The sequence below is a fragment of the Blennius ocellaris genome (assembly GCF_963422515.1).
Source record: "Blennius ocellaris genome assembly, chromosome: 17".
Taxonomy (NCBI): domain Eukaryota; kingdom Metazoa; phylum Chordata; class Actinopteri; order Blenniiformes; family Blenniidae; genus Blennius; species Blennius ocellaris.
Window position 1 is genome coordinate 17,551,710 of NC_137666.1, and position 18,562 is coordinate 17,570,271.

The 18,562-nt window shown below is 43.6% G+C and overlaps 3 protein-coding genes across 3 annotated transcripts; 1 reads left to right on the forward strand and 2 right to left on the reverse strand.

The window, feature by feature from the left end:
* Positions 1–204: 204 nt before the first annotated feature.
* On the reverse strand, positions 205–10,984 carry arel1 (apoptosis resistant E3 ubiquitin protein ligase 1). Its single transcript, XM_080513402.1, has 18 exons — positions 10,913–10,984; positions 9,725–9,951; positions 9,376–9,613; positions 9,108–9,277; positions 8,669–8,849; positions 8,302–8,546; positions 7,906–7,983; positions 7,648–7,789; positions 7,444–7,565; positions 6,246–6,321; positions 6,009–6,118; positions 5,744–5,923; positions 5,303–5,428; positions 3,843–3,972; positions 3,681–3,739; positions 3,480–3,569; positions 3,222–3,397; positions 205–2,332 (listed from the first exon to the last, which is right to left on the reverse strand). The coding sequence occupies exons 1-18, from the start codon at positions 10,926–10,928 to the stop codon at positions 2,230–2,232; spliced, it is 2,469 nt and encodes an 822-aa protein (XP_080369528.1). The 5' UTR covers positions 10,929–10,984; the 3' UTR covers positions 205–2,229.
* Positions 10,985–11,480: 496 nt separating this feature from the next.
* On the reverse strand, positions 11,481–15,012 carry LOC308142321 (uncharacterized protein; the record flags this gene model as incomplete). Its single annotated transcript, XM_080512669.1, has 4 exons — positions 14,989–15,012; positions 14,023–14,259; positions 13,610–13,778; positions 11,481–11,769 (listed from the first exon to the last, which is right to left on the reverse strand). Exons 2-4 carry the CDS (start codon positions 14,168–14,170, stop codon positions 11,481–11,483), a joined length of 606 nt encoding a protein of 201 aa, XP_080368795.1. The 5' UTR covers positions 14,171–14,259; positions 14,989–15,012.
* A 12-nt stretch (positions 15,013–15,024) lies between these two features.
* fcf1 (FCF1 rRNA-processing protein) lies at positions 15,025–17,875 on the forward strand. The gene is made up of 8 exons (XM_080513398.1): positions 15,025–15,116; positions 15,557–15,621; positions 16,229–16,300; positions 16,387–16,535; positions 16,635–16,707; positions 16,802–16,889; positions 17,021–17,115; positions 17,209–17,875. The coding sequence occupies exons 1-8, from the start codon at positions 15,114–15,116 to the stop codon at positions 17,255–17,257; spliced, it is 594 nt and encodes a 197-aa protein (XP_080369524.1). The 5' UTR covers positions 15,025–15,113; the 3' UTR covers positions 17,258–17,875.
* The last annotated feature ends 687 nt before the right edge of the window (positions 17,876–18,562 follow it).

Consider the following 18,562-nt stretch of genomic DNA (forward strand, 5'->3'; position numbering starts at 1 on the left):
CCATTGTTTCACAAACAGTGATGACTTCCAGTCAGTTATGACTTTGAAATGTATAAATTTTTTTAATAAATGCAAAAGCACAGCTCTTCGGGTCAGAATGTACTTTTGAAAGAAAATGTATGACGACACCGTGTCAAAACACAAACCATACGCAGACGTTGAAATAAGATAAGAGTTTATTCCATCATTTTTAATTCCCATAAACAAAGGAGCTGCAGTCCAGAGAATCTCAAACATTCATCAGCAAAGGCTCGTCAATAAAAAACAAAACAAAACAGAAGAGTTCCCTCAGCTTCAAAGTCATAGGCAAAAATATTTCACAATATCTACACTGCTAAAAGTCACACTCAGACCCTCTAAGCCTAGAAACCATCCAAACATAAAACAGATGCTCATGAAAATCCCCACATTAAACACAAAGCTCCTTCATGCCTCTTTCCAGTGGTCAAGTCACACGTGTCATGGTGTCTGATAAATATGACGTCAGTCGTGGGTGATGGTGCTTGAAACACCCCCTGTAGAAATATTTTTTTTATGAGCAACTTCTACAACACTTCTACCCGGTACACCAATTAGACATTGCACAACCCAAACAAAACACAAATCCGTCAACCGTCTTCTGACCCTCTTAACGCCGTAAAAAGGTCGGCCAGCAACAGACACTGGTGCTGATGAGCCAGACGCAAAATGTTAAAGTGATCCCTTTGCTATTCGACGAGTTAAAACAGAGTCAGAGAGAGAGAATGACGTCTGGAGTGAAGCGGCGCTCTGCGAGCGGTCCAATCAAAACACTGCCGAGGAAAAACAAGAAAGGTCAGGATCGCCTGTTTGCAGCACTCCTGCTGGCAGCACACACTCTTAAAAATGAATAATAATATTAATAATAATAATAATAATGTAAACTCTGGAACAGCGAAAACAATCATACAAAATTATTAACAGAAAAATAAAACAAGAAAAAAAAAAAGAATATTAACTCACAACAGTGAAAAAACCCCAACAGCATTAGAAACAAATAGATTTTACAACAACAGACATACAGGGAATGTTTTACAATGGTACACACACACACACACACACACACACACACACACACACACACACACACACACACACACACACACACACACACACACACACACACACACACACACACACACACACACACACACACACACACACACACACACACACACACACACACACGGCTGTCAGAGGATGCATAGGTGGTAAGGGAGACTTTGAGGTAAACCCATAACAGGCTGGGAATGAGAACACAAAACACAATGCATATATAACACAAGTATTGTTATATATGAGCTCTCCCCTGACAGCCAATCAGCACTCGCGTCCAGACTGACCCCTGCATGTCCTGATAGAAATGACTTAACGCACCGATTATTGACTTGGTTCTACATTGTGGAGACAATCAGAGGCGACAGGACATGAATAAGGCAGGTTAGAAAACATTACTTTAACAGTGTGGGTGGGTACACACACACGCGTACACACACACGCGTACACACACACGCGCACAATAAGTTAAAAACACAATACGAATTACTTGGCTTATTTTTAAAACCCCATTTACCTCAGACAGCAGAAATTAAATTAACTGTGAACCCAACAAATGTGCAACGGTAACGAAATCCCTTCTCCTTAAATGTCAAATCAAACAGGGACGAGATGAAAACCTACGTATACACACACACACTGGTATGTACAAGCACTGAAATAAAAGTGATATCATATATTTACATACACACATCAGTCCCTGATCGGTTAAGGCCAAAGTGCTGCGGGGTCACCCACGTCACCGTGTCGGCTGCTGTTGCACTTAAGTGTTCCTCAGTGTGCCGAATGCAAAAAGAAGCAGATATACAGTAATACTCAAGGCCTTTGCTCTAACACAGTTTGTCTCTCAAAACATAGAAAACTAAGCAAAACTTCAGCATTAAGAAAGAAAACACGCCCCCCATCAGCAGTCTGTGTGTTTTTACAAATATTATATATACACAAGAGTCGCTCTAAGAGTTCTGCTGATTGAGTCCCGGCTTCCTGGGCCGTCCTGATGCGCCCTCTCTCGTGCTGAGAGAGGATTTAGAGAGTCGCTGTGACTCTCGAGTGAGTTCAATGTTTCGACGCAGAGGAGTGTGGGGTCGTGGGGGCAGTAGGGGGCGGGGGGGGGGCTGCTCTCCCTTTGCACGGGCGGAGCCGCCGGCGGAGGAGTCAGAGCATGCCGAAGCCCTCGCTCCCCTCGCTGATGGCCAGCTTCAGCATCTTGTGCAGCTCCTCGTAGGAGTCGTAGGTCGGGAGGCACAGCTGGTTGAAACTGAACAAAGAGGGAAACGCACACACGTTCAGCATTGACACCGGTGTCCAGCCCAGGTTAAGCTCAAGAAAAATAAACTTGAATTTAATGGTTATTAAGGCACTATTTTCCTGGATCGTGAAAATGTTCCCACTTGATGCCGTTTGGGAGAAAACAAATTCTAAAGAAGACGATCATTTGCAGGCAGCAGCCGGTTCAGCAAGTATACATTCTTCAAAAAGGAATCAGATAATGAAGTGAAACACGTGAACATTGTTTTTCCAGTGACTGAATATCCAAAGAAATACGAAAGCGTTCCATTATCGAGTTTTTAAATGGTTGAGTCTTGTGTTATCCCCACTGCTCTGCTGGCCTCAGCTGATACCTGATCCCACCTGAGGAGGCGGAGTTTTAATCCAGCCTCTGGGTGTGAAAATATGGATAACTGCAGTTCCTAATTTGTCCACTGAGGGGGCGGGATCACACTGTCAGGGACAGTCGAGTTCTAAACTGTTTTTGTTTTGTTCTCAGCTTTTGTTTACTCAAACTCCTCTGAACCACTTCTATCCAATTTCAGGACACTGACTGAACTTTAACTGCTTGAAATTCAATAAAAGTGAAGTAAAACAGCAAGCAGGAGGTTTTTAAAGTGTTGAAGTGCCTCACAGAACTTTAAACGCCCCATGATTCTCACGCTGTGCGTGCTGCACATGCAAGTAATAATCTTTAACCGAAAGCTCAATGTTTCTCACAATAAAAGATGGTTTAAAACTGTTGGAATCTGAAAACTCGTTTTCAAGCTTGTGAGACGCGTCGGCGAAATCTCTTCATATCTCGGCTGCAACTGTGGACACAGATCCATTTATGGTTTAGCACTGATTGCATCAAATTTCAACTATTGTAAAGTTACCAGGTGTGTGCAGTGGGCAAAGTGCTGTGCGTCGGGGCGGCGATGATCTGAAAGGAGGGGCAGAGCGTGTTGAAGCCTCCGGGGGGCAGCTGAGAGGAGCCGGTGGTGAACTGCAGCAGACGAGCCAGCTCCTCCTGGGTGAAGCTGGACACCACCGCCCAGAACCACTTCATCACCTGTGACACGAAAAGACGACATGTTCATCGACATGTCACCCCTCCCCCCCCTCGCCGTGACGGACGGACGGACGGAACGTACTTTCTCTCTGAAGTGCCACGACCCCCCGACGATCACCGCGTGGGCCTTGAAGTCCTGCACGTTTATGTTCCCGGTGCCACACATCAACAGCTACAAAACAACCAAAAGGAAAACAACATGAATACCCGCTGGTGTTATAGGCATCGACCGTATTTCATTAAAAAAAACAAAAACAAAAAAACAAACAAACATCAAACATACCTCCAACTCGTTCTCGTCGAATATGGCGAGCAGGTTTTCTGGAACCAGTTCATTGAGTCCTGCAAACAGATCGGGAACTGGCATTAATTACATGCACATTCCCAGAGATCTCAAAGATTAAAAAAAAGAAATGTGGGGCTGCAGCTGTGCCGCCTCGCTCACCCTTCAGGAAGTGTTCCACCTCGTCTCTCACCTGGCTGGCCAGCCTGTACTGGGCCAGCAGGTTGAGATAATGCATCTTGTTATCGTTGGTAACGGCGATCTGCGCTCCTCCTGATATCAACTCCACCACCTGCGGGAGGGGATCGAGAAGGCCACGTTGGGAAATATGTGAAAAATGCTGCACGCGAGAGCAGAAGAGATAAAACACAAAGAGAGGCCATGGCACATCATACGGGTTTTGAAAACCAGAATGAGCCGCGTGACATTCACACACACAAAAGCGTGGACAGTAAATCGCGACCTGAGTGTTTGTACACACAACAGCTGCTTAGTCGCTTTTGGTATTAATCTGTCTTTTTGTAACTTCTATAAACATCTGCATACAAGTGAGCAGTTTTTATTATGGTTAACTCTTTCAGGAACTGGTGCATTTATTGCTCAATAGGAGAGTAAGTAGGTCACGGAGTGAGTGGCTTCATACACGAACGAGTGCATAAGAGGGTGGTTTGAGGGAATAAATATCTTAGCGCAGCGGCGTCAAACATAAGGCCCGGGGGCCAGATCCAGCACACAAGACACTCCAATCCGGCGCATGGAAACCATCAAAGATTTCACATGTTTTGACTTAAGAGTAGTGACACAACACAACATTGTGACCTGAGCAGAGGTTTTGGTGATGCTGCTGTGAAAGCCAACTACCTTGTTGATACAAAGATAACCTCATGATGTCAACACCATAATGCAACAGCTTACAGAGGTTGTTTTTTTTTTGTTTGTTTTTTTTAACATTTCACTGTATTTTGGCTGTTTGTGGCCCCTAAACTCACCAATGTCATGTCATCTGCTGGCATTGGTCCAGAGCTTTTTCTGAAGTCTGCAGTCAAGTGGCCATGTATTAAGAACTTGTAGAGCACTTCTGCTGACGAGCTCTCTGGAGATGCTGATTTCATTTCCCAACAGGACTTGGCACCGGCCCACACTGCCACAGTTACTAGAAGGTGGTTCAGTGACCGTGGTGTTTGAGCGGCCGGCAGACTGGCCTGATGTGAACCTCAGAGAGAGTCTACGTTGCGTCGTCAAGAGGAAGATAAGGCCTGAAGGCTGCCATCAAAGCAACCTGGGCTTCTGTTGTTTGAGATGCGCCTGTATCAGCTTGACGAGTGACTAGTGTCGTGGGTGAGCTACTGTGACTCCATGATTTAATACAATTGATAAATTTCTCAACTCGCGGAGCTCCACAACAATGAATAGAATTTAATATTCCTGGAATAAAAATGAAGGAAAGTCAACTTTCACTCATCCACCTGCATATAAACTTGCCAAACGTCCTCATTTGACAAAACCGAGACTCGGGCCAAACAGGCAGTCTGGTTCTTTTAGTCCGGTTTATTGCTGCCATCTCCTCTGACATGACGTCAGGGATGGAAGGGGAGGTTTCCCCTCTCAGAGTGTTGCCTCACCTTCTCCAGCTGTCCGGACTTGCTGTACTTCTCCTCAGCAAACACCAGGTCCATTTCACTCACGTCATTGTTTAGGATGAAGCAGACTTTAGTTTTGTAGAACTCCTGGTCGTCTGTCTCGAAGTACTGTGAGGGGGGGGGGAAATTAAATAAATAAAACACAGTAAAATGACGTTTCTAAAATAAACTTGACATTTCCCACCTTTTTAAGGATAAAGCATAATTGGGTGGGGATTTAGTCCTCGACTTTGAAATATGGGTGACTTGTATAAACAACTAAACACACTGGCTGGTTGTCCATTTAAGCGACGTTGCCAAGAAACAAATCAGGCTTTTTGGCTTCGTGAAAGACTATGAGGAGACGGACCAGCTGACACTGGAGGAATAAACAATATGACCGTGACATTTCGTCTTCAGAGGGAAAAGCGCCGCGTTTCGTACCTTGTAGTTCATCCTGAGGCCAATGATCTGGGCCAAGAAGGACCGCGTGAAGCGAGCGCGGACCAGCTGCTTATAGGCTCCGCCCAGAGCCGACTCGTACAGGCACTTTCCGACGATGCGACCCGCAAACTCGTACATCTTCAGACGCAGGTGCGAGGGTCTCTCTGCGTTCGGGTGCACCTGGAAACAAAAAGGGGTCGCTTAAGGATTCGCGGGCTTTTGAGGAAGACGAAACGGAAGAGAGGCGAAAAAAGATCCGACTCACAAGACCCTGGTTGTTGTCGCTGAAGCGTGTGAACAAGTGGTTGGATGTATCAAAGAGGGTCTTACAAATGAGCTCGAACCACTCCCTGCGGGGCCCTCCCCAGTCCAGAGCTGCAGGGCACATGTCACTTTTATTTTTAATTTGTGGCGTTCTCTTAATTTTAGCATGTGAAAAACGAAACAAAAAAACCAAAAACATTTTCCAGGACCTAGTTTGAACCCAATGAACTGAATTTACCTTCCTCATCCTGAAACACGACCTCGAAGTTCTTGCTCCAGTCCGACACGGAGAAGTTTCTGGTCGCCTTCAGGGACTGAGCACAAGGACGAGGAGTCATTATCACGATTACTTTTATAAAGGCATGGCTTAATGCAGTTTTAGCACAGCGAGAGAACTCAAAGAATTAATGGTAAAAATAAAACTAAACATAACAGAAGTAATAAGGAAGAGAGACAAAATAATACGTAATAAAAGAGAAAATACAACATAAACCAATATAAGAGAGTAGGAAAGAAGAGAATAGGTGTTGATTGATAAGACTGTTTGGCAGCTCACAGCTGGAAGTGCAATCAAAAAGAACTCAAATAAGAAGGATGAGCACTTCTCTTTTCTTCAGGCTTTTTTTTTTTAAACGTGTCTACTTTTACATGTTCAGAGTGTGTTCTCCCGTCCTCACCACGAATGTCAACCAGTGGTGGCGGATGACGTGTCTTTATATCAGCTGGTGTTACTGAAGTGTGACCAACCTGACACTTTTGACAGATCCGACACGCTTAGAGGACACAGGCTAAGAAACAGTACAAAAACGGAACACGAAGGGACACTGAAGGCGCAGTTCCACCACACTCTCTGTTGCGGAGCGGGTTTTCGTGATGATCGCTCCTCTCGACTTGCCCGCAATATTTAATTATTTCGTCGGCCGTAAGCCCTCCGTTGTTGTTTACATTCGCCGCTTTGCGCTCACTGGTTGATTTGTTAACTGGGTTTATTGACGCAACACCGCGGTCTTTTAACGAGGTGTACCGACTTGGACGGCCGCCGCGTCCTTCGCTGTGGCGTCTCCGAGTCGTTCACAACCCCGCCGACATTTTACGCTACTTTCTGTCGTGGGACCAGACACACAGTCGGTCCTGGGTGCGCTTTGCCGTACCGTAACCCCCCCGCTCTGCCCCATACCGTGAGGTGGAACAGCGGCTTGATTGTATTGTACATCGGAGGCGTCACTGAACGCATCACAAGACCGATGGAAAAAGTGCTTGAACACACCGGATCAGACCACACGTAAAATGCAGTTACTTGTTCGCCCAAAGGACAAAATCCAACCAGAAAACAAGTGAAACGTCGCGCGTATCCTGTGACAAAACACATATAGGTGCAACAGGATAGAGAATATTTACAAATGAACCTATGTGAACTACTACGGGTTTGCACTCACTGAATCGAGGATGGCGTGTCGAGTGATTTTTAGGCAGGTCTTGGTGCGAGGTCTCTTGGAGTGAATGTGCCTGAGTTCTCGTTGGAAGAAGTTCACCTTGTCCAGGAACGTTTCGGAGCCACCTGAAGACAACGTGCGTCACGTTAAGAGGGACCGGTCACGAGAAAGCCTGCGGGCAAAAGTCACGTCAAGACCGAAACCAACCGATGTTCTTGTGCAGAAAGCGAATGAAGGTGGCAGCCATGATGTTCCGGTCTTTGCAGCTCAGCTCCACGGGGGGCTGGATCCCATCATCCACCACTAGTGTTAGGTACTTGTGAACTGGGTCGGGGCCGTAATAGGTAAACTGAAAGAAGAAGAAGAAGAAGAAGAAGAAAAAAGAAAAAAAAAGCTTAAGATTGCCTCTTCAACCAGGCAGAAGTGGGACTTTTCCTATTAGCTTCTGGGAGCTGCTCTGCTTACTTTTGTTCCTGGACATACTCTAAAGGTGAAAAGGCGCCATGGGATAATTTTCAGGTAGAATTCCTTCACGGAGAGTTGCTGTGTGGAAAAGATCCAAAATCACAAGAGAAGGTTACATTAGTGGAAGAAATCTCCATGTGTTACATTCAGATGATCACAAGTTCAATTACTAGTTTTAAGTTGTAAAACTTAAGTATTTGATGAAAACACATTTTTTTAACCGAGATCATTCTGCCTGCACAACATTAAATAGGGGTTTATACAGGAGTGATGCTTTTTATTGCAACGTGAAAAACACTGTAACGCACTGCAATGCCAGCGTCGTGAGGGGAAATCCATCGTCCAACGCTTTGACAAACAAATGGGACAGAAAACCGAGCCCATTCGGCCACGTACCTTTGGCGATATGTAACAGTAGACCTTTTTTGGTTTCTTGACCTTCTCCGGGAGTCCCTCCACGGGAGAGTCGTGCTCCTCCTCTTCCTCTCCCATGGAGGGCCTCCTCTGAGGCGCCAGCAGCGAGGAGGCCGGTAACTGCCACGACGAACTGCTGTAGTTCCCGCTACTGTAAAGGTAAGCCTCGAAGTAGATACTTATGCCAGGAGTGGACACATTCTTCTCCACACAGGCCTTCTCATTCTCTGTCGCGTGAAAGGAGGAACAAGCTTTAGAAAACACAAGCACGCCGCTTATGGCTACATTTCTATCGCTGAAAGTGAGCTTTTTTTTTTCCCCCTTCACTGTGTCAAACAAAACTGCTCACCACTGAGAACAATTATGTCAAATTCCCCGTTGCTAAGCGGCTGATCCTTGTAGGAGATGCGAGCTCTGAAGCAGCCGGTCCTCCTCAGGGTCAGCCTCAGGAGAACCTGGCACTGCTGCTTGTTGAGCGAAACCGATTGACTGTAGAAGTCCTCCGTGTTGTCGTCGTCCACTGTGCCGAGCTGGAGGGGAGACGAATGAGGTGAATCCCGGGTTCGTTCGGCTCCTCAATAAATCCATTCCAATTCAAAAGAGCCGTTTATCACAGAACGGTGGTCGGCGGTCTCGCTCCACTGAGCACGCGTGACTCCAAAAACATGTGTTTGTGGTTAAATGATTGCATCTAAAAGTGCTTCTGGTGGTGGTGAATGCCTTTATTGTGCTCGCCCTGTGATTGAGGACCTGCATGGGGAGACGTGAAATGGATTTGGCTCTCTTACCGAGTGCACCTGAACACTGTAGTTGGCTTCATCGGTGAGCGACGTGGAGTTACTGGTGGGGTTTCCATACTCGTCCCGGGGCTCAATCTGTAAACTGTGTTGCTTGCAGTTTGTTAGAACCAGTGTGGAGAAATGGTACGCGATCTTGGTTTTGGATGGAACCACAGTGCCTGGAATTAATAGGAGAATAGAAGATTTAGCTTTAATTTAGCAATCCAGACGACAGTTTTTCTCAGAAACTGGACGTTTCGAGGTAGTCGCACATCACCTGGCTGGAATATCTTGTAATAAGGGCTGTAGGCCACGTTGAGGCCGCCCAGCTTGACGGCAACCTCGTAGCGTCCAGCTTTGCGCACTGTGAAGGCGACTTTCACTACATTGGATTCTGGTTCCTGCAGAACCTCTTGTGTAACGGGGATGTCCAGAGCCAATTCAATGTGGGTGATGTTGACCCGTAGTCCCACGGGCCGATGGGCTGGGAAAGGCTGACCATTCTTATAAAACAGCTGAGAAAACACCGGCAGAAAAAGGGAAAGTGGAGAACACACAAGTTACTTTGACCCATTCCCAGCCAACTTTTGTTGAGGGAATATTCTTGACACTCAATCCAAGATCACCTGAACCCTGAAGCTCATCGTCTGCCCCACTTCCTGTGGCTCCTTCCAGTCCCACGACACCTTGCAGGAGCGGGGGTCCAGGTAGTTGCCCCGGACATAGTCGTAGATGCTGCGGTCGCCGTGGCGCCCTGGGTCCTCATTCTGCAGGAAGCTGACCACCCGCGCTGCAAGTTCACAGAGGAACTTGATGGTAAAGACAAACGCTATGATGAAAACAGTAATTCCACCTGAGAAGAGAAGGGAGGAAGCACAGGAATTCACCAGTTAGAGCGATTTTCCTTGAGGGGTTTATTACAGAATAGTGCTACATCTTACCTGGCATTACTCTTTATATGATAAATGCTACATTTCCATATTGGAACTTACTATAGATTGGCTTATAACTATAACAGAAGAATCTGAAAGCAGAAGAGTTTAAATCTCATTCATTGTTACAGCTGCACTTCACAAATCTAAAATACATGGCGTCAGTTTTTATAACCATTTGCTGAGGATTTGAAGATAAATGCCATGCACCTTCACGCCAAATTTCAAAATAATTATGACACCATTAACAGTAGCGATATGACATAAACAATTTAAAACAGTTGTTTTCAATGTATCCATACTGGAACGTCAAAAATCTTCAGCAGGAAGTGTCTGTTGATCGGGGGACTTCCATTTCCTTTTAAATTTTTGAGAAGTGATAACAAAAAGAAATAAGTGGAGGGTAAAACTATGAATCAAACTTTTGAAACACAACTGATTACAGCTAAGTTTATTCTAAGCTTAATGTGAACAAGTTAATATGATATAATTCACTTTAATGCACATTGAGAAGTGTAATTGGGACGACAGCTGCCGTCTATAGATAATTATCTACTATATATTTTGAACAGAAAACATCCAACTAGCACAAAAAAGGTTTTTTTTATTGCCTATTAGTATGAATCCCAGCAGCTGCAAACACTGATAATGTAAAAATTACGGATGAGATAAAGCTTTGAAAACCACTGCTTTCAAGTTGAAATGAGTTTATACTATATACTACTGTAAGGTCAGTCTGAGTAATTATACAAACTCTTCAATTAAACAAAAGCCTCACAGCCTAAGAGCATCGAATCCTTGTCGTAAGAGAATTTTAAGTCACAGCAGCAAAGATCAAGATCATTAAACGTCATTCATCCAAACATCTCTGACTTTACTCACCAATCACGTAAAACATGAGGTCCCTTATCAAGAAGCACAGCGCCACAGTACAGCCAAATATGAGAGCTCCCGCTGGGAAGACAAATGCAAAAATTAAAGCACTCTCGATAATTCCTGAGTGTGCAGATTGACTGTTGCAGCTTGTGCTTTCTACTCTTCATAAACAGATTGTATGACCTCAGGATAGTAATCAGCAGCACTAAAGTGATTTCACAAGAAATTACAACAAACAATCAAGTAAAACGGCCAGTTTTTATCAGCGATATCGGTTATAGACTTTACCCTGCAAAGTCAAATTGAAACCACAAGTGATGCAGATTGTGCAACGAGAAGGCAAATAATTAACAGCATTTATTTTATTATTGTGTGTCTCAGTGGGGGGAGGATGCAGGATTTTGTTTTTTTTATGAGAAGGAAATGACTGAAAACAATGACGGAGATGAAGTAACACCAGAAAGCTCCATGACAACACTTCAGCTGCATTTAAATGATGTGCAACTCTTAAGAGCAACGGCGTTGGTGAAAAACACTTGAGCAGCACTTCGAAGCGGCAACAAACATCTGTTGTTTACACCCGACGCTGCTTGATACGCTGCAGCTGTGAGGGACGAGCAGAAAAGGCAATCGGCGCCTCACCAAATGACCACTTGTCATTCAGACGCCTTGCTGCGAGGCTGTGCACCAGCCGGATCTCGTAGTCCTGGTCGCGGCTCCCCCTGGAGGCCTGGAGGGTCTTGATGCCCGTGGACAACTTCAGGTAGTCCTCGTAGTAGTAGCCCCAGGCGGCGAGTGAGAGCTGCAGCTGGCTGTCGAACCGGGACAGGTCATCCAGATTCATACAACCCAGGCTTTTCAGTCTGCGGTGGGGGAAAAATGCCACGTTGTCAATTCAAATGGATTGCAGCATTATATACAGCGCAGCAGGAAAAACCTCATCGAAAAGGTGTGAACATGAAGGCCAACGCTGGTCAATCAAACGTCGTCACAGAAGGAGAAAACTTCAGAAACTCTTGATGAATAGAAAATTAGCTTCTTTTTTTTTTTGGGGGGGGGCTAAACCGTACAACCATTCACCCTTCCTGTCACCCTTCCATTCACCCTTCAACGCGGGTTTGACCCAGAAAGATGTACACATCATTTAAAGTAACTCTGCCATAGTCAATAAATAAATATATAAATAAATAATGGCTGATGTACTTTTCAAAACTAACAAACCTATCCATCCAGCCCTGGCCTGGAAACTGCTTCAGGAGTTATCGTCTGCCCTCAATGATGTCTTGTGCTCTATAACACAGCCTTAGGATAAGCTGTAACTGTCCAGCTTTTCTTTAACTTCTGTATTAAAATTTTTGTTGCATATATCTTCTTATTTTTATTCTATTTTGTCAATATTCTCTATCTTTTATTTTAAGTGATTGATGTCTACACTGTGGAAGGGCAAGTGTGACAACATTTCAATTCCACGGTGTGTTTTGTATGCACAGTAAAAGTTAAAGCTCACTTCAAGTTAAATTAGCGATGGAAACAGTGACTGTATCATTTACTGATATATTTCATGTGACTCCTTCTAGTAATTTTACTGAGCTCATAACAAGTAATACCACAGCTAAAAACCAAAACATGCATAAAATCTCATTTATGATGGGTAGATCTTTTTTGGGAGCGATGTTTTATTTCAATAGCATGTGGCGGAACCACACAGCTCCTCCTCATGGTCACCGGCCTGCTCACACAATGCCATGGGATGAATCCAAATTCACAGTCGGCCAACGTGGTCGTGTTGATCTCTCTGGCAGTAACAAGCCTGAAGTGTTTACTGCCGATGAGGTCAGCTCATCTTCTCCACTCCCAGATTCTGAAGTGGCCACTGATAAATCCCCCCTCTGTGTGAGGGTGAGCTCTGTCTTCTCAAAGGTGGCGTTTCGTAGTGTAGTGTGTGACCAGGCTGAGGACCACCATGGGGGGGGAGGGGCTCTCACTAACTTAGTACATAATTTAGAATGCTCTGAAGTCTGACCAAAGATTAAGGTCAATCACAGTGGTACACACCACCTATACAAAACCTCAACTATTAAAAGCCATTATAAAGATAGACTTAGACTTTTACAAAATAATAGAATAAGGAAGCAGTCTCAAAGTGTTGATGCTTTAATGAAACTCTGACAGTGAAAACGACTGAAGGGTGACCAGCTGAGCTTCAGAACACCTGCAGGGCCTGGCGGTATGACCTTCACACACAGGGAGCTAAATTCTTCAAAGACACGACCGCATGCATGCTGACCTCTGGAAACATCAATAGTTTGTACGCTGAAGTTGTTGTGAGGGGGGAAAATAACCACTAATGATAGTCAGGTGTGTATGGATCAGTGAAAAGCACCCAGTACAGGAACATCTGCATTGCCGCAGGGTCTTACACTTGCAGTCTCGAAAGAATACTTTTTACTGCAGTGATCCTCTGAAACACCGCAGCCTCCACAGCTCCGTGTCAGCAAACTGTCCAGCCATATAAATGGAGAGGCTGCCCTCAAGTGGACGAAAATAAACAGGACTCCCCGCCATGAAAATAACTAGAACGTCCTATTACAAGAAATTAACCTTAAAAAAAACTTCCCATGGAAAGTCTTTATAATATGGCAGTAAAACCCTGGAAACCAGATTGGCATGGATGTTTAAGTTTAAGACCTTTCCATTGCTTACGTTTGGTAAAAGTGCTCCAGGTTCTGGGAACAGAGCCACTCCTGGAAGGCAAAGTCTCGTAGCAGCCTGATGTGCACCTCTGCAAGTTCCCTCCACCGCTGCTTTTCCTTCACCACCTCTTCCAGACGACTAAGCACGCTCAGACTCAGCTCCTCCAGTGTCTGTACATCTGGATGAACACATGAGCAGGGAATTGAGTTCCTGCAAGTTGACATCAGACTGACTGGCTACTATAACTGTGCTGACAACTCTTCTCACTGCTTTATGCATGTTTAGAGGCTGAAACAAACACTTATACTACTTTATATAATACTTTCCAAACACTTCTGCATCTACTTTCTTGGCACTACTTGGGAGCATGGATTCAATATCATATTGCATTTCGTAGTTGTAAAGAACTGTAACTCACTGACCTTTAAATAAGTGCCTGTATTGAGTGATGCTATGTCCTTGGAGCCATTCCTCGATCTGACTCTCTTTTCCTTTCTTCCAGCGCACTTCCCAGAAGAAAATCCACGACACGGAGCAGAAGAGGAAGGTCAAGAAGAAGCGGCGGTCCATCAGACCATCTTTCAGCCTTCACCGAGACCCGGTCCGCACTCCAAAGGTGTGGGGAAACTGCCTCGCGCCAGGGGGGCTAGTCGAGTCTCCTACAATGGAGGACAAAACCTTCTCAGGTCACAATCGGGACGTGAAAGTTTGAAGCGGATCAGACCTAACGATCCCGGGAGCTGAACTGTGGACTGGCTCGGCCGACGACTGCATGAATATTTAAGCGTCACCTTGGGGAGGTATGTGGAATAACATGACATGAAATCCACAGCGCTGAAATATGCATGAACAATTTGGCAAAAGGAGTGCCCATCAAGACTCTTATCTGCGTGTTCGGCCACAACTAACAAATTGGAATCAAGAGAAACCCCACCAACCACAGTCTAATCACAGTGCGAATCGTGCATCGTGCCGGTTTATGCTGCTGCTGCTGCTGATAATGATGAGCTGTTTGTGCTCCAATCATAAACAAAACACAACGCAAGCCAAATAATCCAAAAATAGACAACTTACGTCGAGTCTTACGATGCTATAGCTTTTTAGTGGGTTTAAAGACTCGAGAAAACACAGAAAGCTGGAAATAAACAAGTTAACTCATCAATCCCCAGCTCTATTGACACCTGGAGTTCTAGGTGAAAGCTAATGCTCACGGTTAGCACTGCGCTATGGCAACACAATGCTATCAGCTAGCCGAGTTTACCAGCAATATCGGTGTCAATAATAAAAGTTGCCAGGCTTTCAAAGACTGCTCTTGCCCACATGAAAAAACACAGTGAAACTGTAAATGCCCGGAGATAACATATGTCATTCAAACGCTGCACATTTACCTCCGTCTGATTAGCATAGCAACCGGAAAATGCGAGCGAAAGACGTCCTTTGTTGATGACGTATTCACTTGGAGACACGAGGGTGGAAGAGGAGCGCCCCGTCGCCACAGTGTCAAGATTTAGACATGGTATGTACTTTCTAATTACTTTAACAGCTTCGCCTTTGGCCGTGGGTATTTTAAGTTGGATAAAGTGTACATTGTTAATGGCGCTGTGAAGTGTGGCGTCATGGAAACGGCTGAGCGAAGCCCACGTTAGCTCGGTTAGCTTAGCATCTGTGGACATGCGACGCACTCTGAATCAGTGTAACAACATAACACATTTTCATCAATATAAAGGTGTTTGTTGTGGTGTCTGAAACGTAGATATCCAATTGATAACCTAAATGTGAACTACAGAACGCAGCCGGGGTTTCGCTCTCCGTCATTAACTCTAAATATAGCTTTGAAGCTACTTTTCAATTTTATTCATGCACTACCTCAACTGGTATTGAATGTTAGTCTTTGGTTTATGACTATGGTTTGTTGCTTTGTAACATTGTTTTTCCCATTTAACTTGTTTAATCCAGGGGAAGCAGAAAACCAGGAAGTTTGCTGCCATGAAGAGGATGATCAGTCTGAAAGATACCAGACTGTGAGTTTTCTATTGTCTTCACACTGTTGCATTTAGTCTATTCAATCCAACGTTATTTCGGTGGTGCCAAATACAGCACAGTCATTTCTGGCATGTTTACTGAGGGGGGGAAAAACAATTCCACATCATAAGATAAGAGCATATCTGACTTTATTAATCCCACAATGGGGAAATGCAGTCATCGCAGCAGCTCAATATTGGACACATACTTAAAAGATAATTGGGGGAGGACAGTAGTATTACTATTTACAATATTTGCAGTGCAACAGTGCCAGGACAGTGGTATTTAAACAGTTTATTACTCAGTTCCTACTGTTGCTCACCCATCATCCATGTTAATGCTCGGTGTAAATGGGCCGTTGATAAATAGGTTTGTGTGTCATCTGCATAACAATAGAAGTTAAAGGAGTGTTTCCTGATAATATTCAGGAATATTAAGTATATGGCCTAAGACAGAACCCTGTGGAACTCCACGTTTAGCTTTCGTCTAAGCTGAAGAGTCGGTAACAAATCATAATTTGTCTGATAAATATGATTGAAATACCTCTTGCATTAAATGTCCCTTGTATGAAATCCATCTTCAGTCCTCCATTTGCTTGAATTTCAGTAAAGAGAAAGACCGTGCCAAAGCAAAAACGAAGAAGAAGAAGGATCCCTCTGCGCTCAAGGAGAGAGAAGTGTAAGTTAACGACATAAAATCTTCTGTGTCTTCCAAAACGGTCAAGGATGGGTTTTTTGACTCGCTCTCTTCATCTCTCTGTGCAGGCTGAAACATCCATCGTGTCTCTTCTTCCAGTACAACACTCAGCTCGGTCCACCGTACCACATCCTCATCGACACTAATTTCATCAACTTCTCCATCAAGGCGAAGCTGGATATTGTTCAGTCCATGATGGACTGCCTGTATGCTAAATGTATGTATTCTTCTCCTTTGATAAGTAGCAGTGAGAACAACAGAAGCTCACAGTTGATGAGATTTTTGTTTTGATTTGTTGACATTTTATCCGATCCAGGCATCCCATACATCACAGACTGTGTGATGGCTGAAATTGAAAAGCTCGGAATGAAATACAGAGTCGCGCTCAGGTACGTTCTCCAGGATAATAATCAGCATGGCGCACATGAAACCCTCCCGTCAGTTGTTTATAGCAACACAGTTGCCTGGTTTATTATTTTACAGAATAGCAAAGGATCCTCGGTTTGAGCGGCTACCGTGCGCACACAAGGGAACATATGCCGACGACTGTTTGGTCCAAAGAGTTACGCAGGTAATATACACTTAACGACAACTACGTAAAGGCTTTGTTTATAATGCTTATTGTTGTCAGTAGCCGTGCATGTAATAATGTGTATTTGGTGTTTAAGGTCAATATAATCGATATCAAATATATTTCTGCAGCACAAGTGTTACATTCTGGCGACTGTGGACAGAGATCTTAAAAGAAGGGTCAGAAAGATTCCCGGCGTTCCAATCATGTATATCTCAAACCACAGGTAAATATGCTTTATAAAGCAATTCAGTTGTTGATTTGCTCCTTTCCTTGTAAAGCTTGAGCACTCTGTTTGACTTTTTCACTGTATTTTCAGGTATAACATCGAGCGGATGCCTGATGATTACGGTGCTCCAAGATTTTAGTCTTCATCCAAGCTGGAATTGTAAATATATTGAAGCTCCTTCTTTTGGTTTGGTTTTTCTGGTTTGAAAGTGTTGATTTCTAGTTTACAGAGGATTGGTTGTGTTTGACCAAAATGCAAAGTTTATCTTAATGTACTCTGAAACACTTTCCTATCTGTTATTTTGAATTTAATAAATGACTTGCTGAGCTGCAAATTGCCTACAGTTTTTGTAATTTTACCAATAATTACTCAGAATAGAGCAAAAAAAAACAAACCTGATCACAGTATATTTGTTTATAGGGAAAACATCTAAGCAGCCAGTGTGGTAGACAGCAGTTCATCGGTTAGTGCTATACATGGGGTATCCAGAAAATATTAGTTACTCACTAATGTGTCCTTTTATTGTAAGATGTGCTTTTTTTATTTCCCTGATTGATAGATTAGAAAGGTGAACATGCTTCTTTTTGTTATTAATTCTAGATATGTCAAAACAGAAAAAGGAAAAAATATATGTGCTAATTTGAATTTATCAACATATCTATATACACAGTGTACACACAAACTTACATATACACATGTACAAATATACACATATATATCTCTTGTAAATAACCTACATAAATAAATAAACATATTTTATTAAAATACGTGTACATGAAAGAATATTTCCTATAGATTGAAATCGATGTCAAATTGCATTATATCACTTAATTCTGACTATATAGGGTTACTTACTACTTATGGACATGTGATTTTACACAGGATTTCCTTGATTAATATTAACATGTTTAATAAACACCCCGGGATCCGTGCCTTTGTCCTTTGTACTCGACGAACGTCAACGACGCTGCAGGCTGCAAAGTCCTAATACTGATAACTGCACTGTGTTTATGAGCTAAATTCTGTTCTGAAGCATCTTTTCACCACTTCATTAACCCGCCTGCAATAGGTTTTGAAGCTGTCACATGAGCTGGCATGTGGACGGATGAACTTTGTAGAACAAAAAAGAATTCTCGTGAAAAAAAAATATATCTCGACTTTGATTTTTGACTTTTTCTGAAGTGCATGAAGGTTGTTTTTTAGCCATAGAATTTTTTTTTTCTTCAGTGGCCCTAATACTCTTCCGTAGTTATTTTTGTGACCATTGTGGGTTTTTCTTTCATTAACAGAGGGGTGCCAACAATTTTGTCCACATGTGTACATAGATAATAAGTTGCATTCATTGACTTTCAAATGTAACAAATTGAACAGACCTAAAATAAGCTATACGAATCTCTCCGACCATGTTTTTTATTTGATGAAGTCATTTTAATTATGTGAATAT

Excerpts from the sequence above, each read along its gene's own strand:
- arel1 (XM_080513402.1), bottom strand. Across the intron at positions 7,984-8,301 it reads ACTGTTACATATCGCCAAAG|CAACTCTCCGTGAAGGAATT; the intron begins GTACGTGGCCGA and ends TTTTCCACACAG. Across the intron at positions 6,119-6,245 it reads CGTGTTTCAGGATGAGGAAG|CTCTGGACTGGGGAGGGCCC; the intron begins GTAAATTCAGTT and ends TGTGCCCTGCAG.
- fcf1 (XM_080513398.1), top strand. Across the intron at positions 16,301-16,386 it reads GCGCTCAAGGAGAGAGAAGT|GCTGAAACATCCATCGTGTC; the intron begins GTAAGTTAACGA and ends CTCTCTGTGCAG. Across the intron at positions 17,116-17,208 it reads ATGTATATCTCAAACCACAG|GTATAACATCGAGCGGATGC; the intron begins GTAAATATGCTT and ends CTGTATTTTCAG.